The sequence below is a fragment of the Charadrius vociferus genome, unplaced genomic scaffold (genome assembly GCF_000708025.1).
Source record: "Charadrius vociferus isolate BGI_N301 unplaced genomic scaffold, ASM70802v2 scaffold1096, whole genome shotgun sequence".
NCBI lineage: Eukaryota > Metazoa > Chordata > Aves > Charadriiformes > Charadriidae > Charadrius > Charadrius vociferus.
This window is the reverse complement of record NW_009649045.1, coordinates 233,052-238,918: the sequence shown is the minus strand read 5'-3', so window position 1 is coordinate 238,918 and position 5,867 is coordinate 233,052. Positions and strand designations below refer to the sequence as shown.

The window sequence follows — 5,867 nt, the reverse complement described above, 5'->3', positions numbered from 1 at the left end:
AAAAGTGGTATGCTGGAAGGGCCGGGGGCCAGTGGGGCAGATGGGGTGGTGGGAAGGGGTCTGGCCTGGCAGGAAGAGTGGAGAGGGGACCCCCGGGTAGGGACGATGTGGTTAAGGGGAGCGATGGGGTTGAGGGGGTGTCCTTGGTGAGAGGGTGCCCGGAAGGTCTACAGGGAGTGCTGGGACGTCAGGGTAGAGGTTGTTGGGTGACAGATCTGTGAGCTGGGGGGCAGGATGGGGTGTCTGGCAGGAGCAAGATGCTGGATCGGGCTGGGGGTGCTGCTTCCATCCCTGTCAGGGGTGAGCCAAGGGGACAGACATCGTCCCCCATGCCCCCACGCTCAACCCAGGCAGGTCAGACCCCTGAGAGTGTCAGTCCCAGCTCCCGGAGCCTCCTGCCTTCGACTCCCAGGATGAGGAGCCTGGTGCTCACCTTGGGCTGTGGCCCCGGGGGACCCCAGGGCTCTGGCTGGGGGGACACGTGCCCCCTCAGCCCCCCCCCCCCAACGGGAACCGGCCGCTACGCCTCGTCGGCCGAGCTGAGCCAAGGCAGCTCCCAGCTGAGCGAGGACTTCGAGAACGAGAGCCTGCGGGACTCGGAGCTGGATGAACGGGACGGCGACTCCTACCACTCCTGCCATAGCTCCGTCAGCTACCGCAAGGACTCGCCCCGCTGGGAGGAGGAAGAGGAGGAAGATGATGACCTCTATCTGGAGGAGGAGGAGGAGGAAGAGGAGGAGGAAGAGTTCAATGAAGACTACAGCGAGAATGAAGAAGGCTACCCCAAGGAGGAGGAGGAGGAGGACCTGCGGGAGCAGGATACCTACGAACCCCCTGAGCACGATGCCTATCCCCCAGCGCAGAAAGCCTCCGGGCAGCAGCAGCAGCAACAGGTCCCACAGCAGCAGCAGCAACAGCAGCAACCCCAGCTGGTGCCACAGCTGAAACCGCAGCAGCAGGAGAGGAAAGAGGAGAGGAAAGAGGAGAGGAAGGAGGAGAAGGACACCTCTGTCCCCCAGGAAACCACAGAGGCCCAGCGGGGAGCGGAGGAAGCTCCCCTCCAAGAAGGAGCCCCTGAGCCTGAGCCCCCGAAACCAGCCGAGAGGTAGGATGGACCTGTAGCGTCCTTGGGATGGCACTGTGCCTGGTGACGCTGAGGATGCTCTGGAGGTGGCCCAGGGCTGGTGCTTGCTGGGGCCAAGGGGCAGCGCTGGGGACCTTCTGCGGTGTCTGAGGCTTTTCCAGGCATCGAGTCCTTCCTTGGGGAAGGACTTTTTACAAGGGCTTCTAGTGAGAGGATGAGGGGGAATGGCTATAAACTGGAAGAGGGCAGGTTTAGATTAAACATTAGGAAGAAGTTTTTCACTTTAAGGGTGGTGAGGCACTGGCGCAGGTTGCCCAGAGAGGTTGTTGAGGCCCCATCCCTGGAGGTGTTCAAGGCCAGGCTGGATGTGGCCTTGGGCAACCTGGGCTGGTGGGAGGTGTCCCTGCCCATGGCAGGGCGGTTGGAACTCGATGATCTTCAAGGTCCCTTCCAACCCCCGCTCAGGAGGGGAAGAGCTCGAGGCGTTTGGGATCCTGCCAGGGCTACCGGGGCTGCGGGTTTATGGGGCGAGCATGGGGATGGGGGAAGTGGGGGCTTGGGGCTGCCATTCCTCTCCTCTGGGTCAAGCCATCGGCTCCCTGGATGGAAGTGGTACCCTCCATCTTGGCCCAGTCAGAGGAAGAAATTTCCTTCACAGGAGTCAATCCTCACCCTGGGCCACTGGTAAATCTCAGCCGTGTTCTCCTGTGCTGTGTAGATGAATTATTTGGTGGCCAGGTCCCGGGTACAGCGTGTGAATAATTCGTGTATCGGTCTCTGCCTTTAATTATTGAACATGTCCGTTTCTCCATGGTTTGGTGAGAGCCACCACTCAGCGCAGAGGGAAATGTGATGGGCTTTTTTGGACTTTTATTTAGTTTAAATTATAAACCAGAGCTGGGGAATCTCTAATTTCAAAGAATGTGCAATGAGCTTTATTTAAAAAAATTACATATTTAGGCCCAAGGGCTGGCTGGAGTCCTGGTGAATGTGGCCTTAGTTCATGTTTGCCCTCCGGGCAGGGGTCCTGGGGGGTCGCACACTGGGCATTGGGGACCATGGATTAATTCTGGGGACCACAGTTTAATGCTGAGGACCCCAGATTAACGCTGAGGACCCCAATTAGTGCTGGGGACACCAGATTAGCACTGGGGACCACAAGCATGGCCCCACAGGGCCAGTGTGGGTGGGTTCATCTCCTGAACGCCCAACAGCCTCGTCCCAGTCCCATTCTGGGCACCCATCTCCGGTGTCACATCACACCAGGCTCTCCAGGAAGCTGGGCTATTTGGAGGATTTATTTTCTTTTCCTCCATGCCTCAATTTTGCAAAAGAGAGGGGAAAAAAAGCCCACAACAACCAGCATGTCCGGGCTGGCAGGTCCCCCTGGGCTCAGAGCCATTGGGCGCTCTTAGCCCCAGGAGGTCCCAGCGTGTTGGGAAGTGGCCAGAGGATGTCCTGCTGGGGAAATGAGGGGTGAAGGGTGTTTCATCCATGTGCTGGTGTCACTGGCAGTCCCCAACCCTGAGCAACCCGGGCTGGTGGGAGGTGTCCTTGCCCATGGCAGCGGGGTTGGAACTTGATGATCTTCAAGGTCCCTTCCAACCCAAACCATTCTATGATTCTATGACCCTTTGCTGCTGGAGGGTTCCCTCCCTGTCACTTGGGTGCCCAGGGCAGAGTGTCGCAAGGGAGGGGGAACTCCTGGCTTCTTCCCATCACTCCGCCTTGACTGTGCTGCCCCTTTGCAGTGGGACTTGCTACCTTTTTAGAGTCTTTCCTGGTAGCGAGAGGGGTTTTTTGCCATGGCCACATTGGCTCAAAGCCCATCAGGCTCCCTAAATCGCAGGCTCAGTCCTGCCCAGGGTGTGGGGGCTGACTGCCCTCTCCCCGGTGCTGTGCTGGGAGGTGAGCGAGGTGTATGTGTTTGCAGGGAACAGGCAGAGGTGGAGGTACAGGACCCCAAAGCACGAGCCAAAGCCAACTGGTTGAGAGCCTTCAACAAGGTCTGCATGCAGCTGCAGGAGGTGAGCAACCCCGCGGCCGCCCGCCGCACACATGCCGGACCAGGGGACACAGCCCCTTCCCGCGCCCGGGCATCTTCCAGACACGTCCGTTCCCCAATCCCACGGACATCCCACACCCTGAGGGCAGTGGGGACCTGGGGGCCCCCACCAGTGGTGGCCCCCGCAAGCCCATTCACACCAAGTGGACCCTCACCAAGGGGCAGGGAGCGCTGCGGACCTTCCCCCGGTGTGTGCTGCATGCGGTGTGCTGGTGTGAGCCCCCCTCCGCCCATTCTCCCCTGTATTGAGTTGACAAATTTTTGTTCTGTTTTTAGACTCCATCCTCCATCTTTTCTTTTTGTTTTGGCTCTGGATTCGCCCCCCGGGGCTTCGATTCCCCTCCCCACCGCTTCTCTTTTCAGTTGTCCACCACCATGGCCCTTGCGCCCGCGTCTCCCCTTCCTGCAGGGAAGGGGTGTAGCCTGCCTGCAGGTAAGCATGTCCGACGGGAATGACCCAGCAAAGTGTGTGCCTTCCCCGTGTGTGTGTGTGTGCGTGTGTGCGTGCAGGGATTGCCCCACGAGGGAGGTATAATTGGCTCTTTCCTCCCTTCTCCCCCAAAATAATCCCCTCCCTGCAAGGGAGGTGGCACCGGGGAACGGTCCCTGCACACACACCCCATCCCCGCTGTGCTCCGTCTTTTCCCCCCGCACTTCTCTCCAGCGGGCTGCGGGGCCGCGCAGACCCCCTCACCCTTTCCCACAACGCTCCTCCGGTCCCCCCCAAACTCTGAATTTTTACATGGCGCAGCCACCCCCACCGCTTTGCCCCACCGAGTCCCTCTGCCGAAACCTGCCCACCGCTTGCCCAGCTCATGGAGAGACTTTATTCCCGGTGCAAGCTCTTCGCTGGCGAGAGCCCTGTCATTTTAGGAACACGCTTTTCTCCAACCCACCCTGTAAACCCTTTACATGCTTCCCCGGTGCTGTGGGTGCTCGGCTGCCGGCAGCGCCGGGTCCCCGGGGAGGGCTGCCACGCGTGCCGGGGGCTCACCGCTGCGCCCGTGACGGCCGCCCCGTGTCTTGCAGGCCCGTGGGGACGGCGATGGAGAGGCTAAATCCCTGTGGTTCAAAGGCGGGTGAGTATGTGGGCGACTTTCTGCCCCACTGGGGTCTCGTGGGCTGCTTTCCCCTCCTCGTTAGGATGTGATTAACCAGCTCGTCGTGGGGGTGGCGTGGGGAAGCATGGCCGAGCTGTGGGCATGCGGGCTGGGGCCATGTTTTTGGGCTGAATGCCGGTGGCTCGGTGCTTTTGGAGGAGCCAGCAGAGATGCCACCGCTCCGTGTCCCCGAGAGGCGCTGCCGATGGGGAGAGCCAGGAGGGGAGTGGGTCGGGATGGGACCCAGCTGGGGTGGCAGCTCCCGCTTCTCTCCTGCCGTCTGGGGCTCAAGTGGCGCCACGGGGAACCCTGAGCGTCTCACACGGATGGGCTGTGGGTCTCGCCGACCCAGGCAGAACCTGGCAGGTTTCCTTGAGAGCCCACCAGATCACGCCGGGTTTTGTTGTTTTGTTTTGTTTTGTTTTCGTGGACAGGCTGCAAAGTGGCGTTTCTGCCGGAGCCATGCTGCCTCGGTTTCTCTTGCAGCACAACGGCTCGGTGCTTACCTTTGGCATCCCAGAGGGAAAACACATCTCTCCCGCTCCACGCTGCAAAGCCAAAGCCTAAACACCCTAAACAAAGAAAACGGAGCTTTTTTTTTTTTTTTTTTTTTTTTTTTTTCCCCTGCGTTTCCCTGTCACGCCACTGAAGCAAAACGCCTTCACCTGGGGAAAAGCACAGTTTTCTGCCAGAATCCTCTTTCCCCTCCTGGGGTTTTAGTCCGGTGATCCCTGCCCCGACCAGGGCGGTGATGGGGATGGGTTTGTCTGCAGTCCTGTCCACCAAGTCCCGAACGAATGTGGGGCAATAGAAGGCGGCCCCTTCCTGCCTCAGTTTCCCCTTCCCCGCTGACTCTCGTCTCTCTTGCAGGCCTGGTGGCGGGCTGATCATTATAGACAGCATGCCGGACATACGCAAGCGAAAACCCATCCCCTTAGTTAGCGATTTGGTGAGGTTCCTCCTAACGCCTTTTGCACCGCACAGCTGCCGGCTTCGCTCCCGCTGCCGTCCCCGCTGGACTTGCGCCGTCCGTCCGTCCGCCCCACCCCGAGGCGCCCGTGCCCTGCACCCCGACTGCCTCTAACGTGGCTTATGTTTTCTCTTTTCTTTTCTCTGGCCTGGCTTGGCCGTCCCTGGCGGCAGGGGGGCGGCAGTAAGGTTTCTGCGCTGCATTAACAGCATGCCCGACATTAAGCCTGGACGCAAATCTCTCCCTCTAGTCAGCGATCTGGTGAGCGCGGGCCGAGGGGTTAAAGAGAGAGCACCCTTGGGTGCTGCCGCCCAGCCCAGCCTCCTCCAGCTCTCCCGCCAGGGCACTGGGGGTGTCCCAGGCTGTTTTGGGGGGGTCTCCCGGCCCTGCCCCTCGTGGTGGGGAGCTGTGAGGATGGCACAGATGGGCTCTCCCCACCTGAGGGTGCTTCTCTTTAACGCAGCTCCAGTGCCCCGTCCCTACATCAAGCATCAGCCCGCAGCTTCCCGGGGCTGCGGCTCCTTTCCCATTTCTTTACCGACGCTGCATCCCCCCCTGTCCCACGTGCCACAGCCCGGGTGCTGGGCACAGGGACCCCCCGGTACCAGCGGAGGGGTAGCGTTGGCTTTTCTGAGCTGCACAGAAGCT

At 60.4% G+C, this 5,867-nt stretch overlaps 1 protein-coding gene across 1 annotated transcript in view; it reads left to right on the top strand.

Annotated features, from left to right (window-relative positions):
• Nucleotides 1–5,867, top strand: part of UNC13A (unc-13 homolog A (C. elegans)) — a gene marked incomplete at both ends in the record, with an annotated part of 36,084 nt that overhangs the window by 8,237 nt on the left and 21,980 nt on the right. The window contains 5 exons of the mRNA XM_009887937.1: nucleotides 494–893; nucleotides 1,020–1,105; nucleotides 3,018–3,111; nucleotides 4,179–4,228; nucleotides 5,120–5,198. Coding sequence (XP_009886239.1) covers nucleotides 494–893; nucleotides 1,020–1,105; nucleotides 3,018–3,111; nucleotides 4,179–4,228; nucleotides 5,120–5,198 — 709 coding nt within the window. The remainder of the gene's footprint in view (nucleotides 1–493; nucleotides 894–1,019; nucleotides 1,106–3,017; nucleotides 3,112–4,178; nucleotides 4,229–5,119; nucleotides 5,199–5,867) is intronic.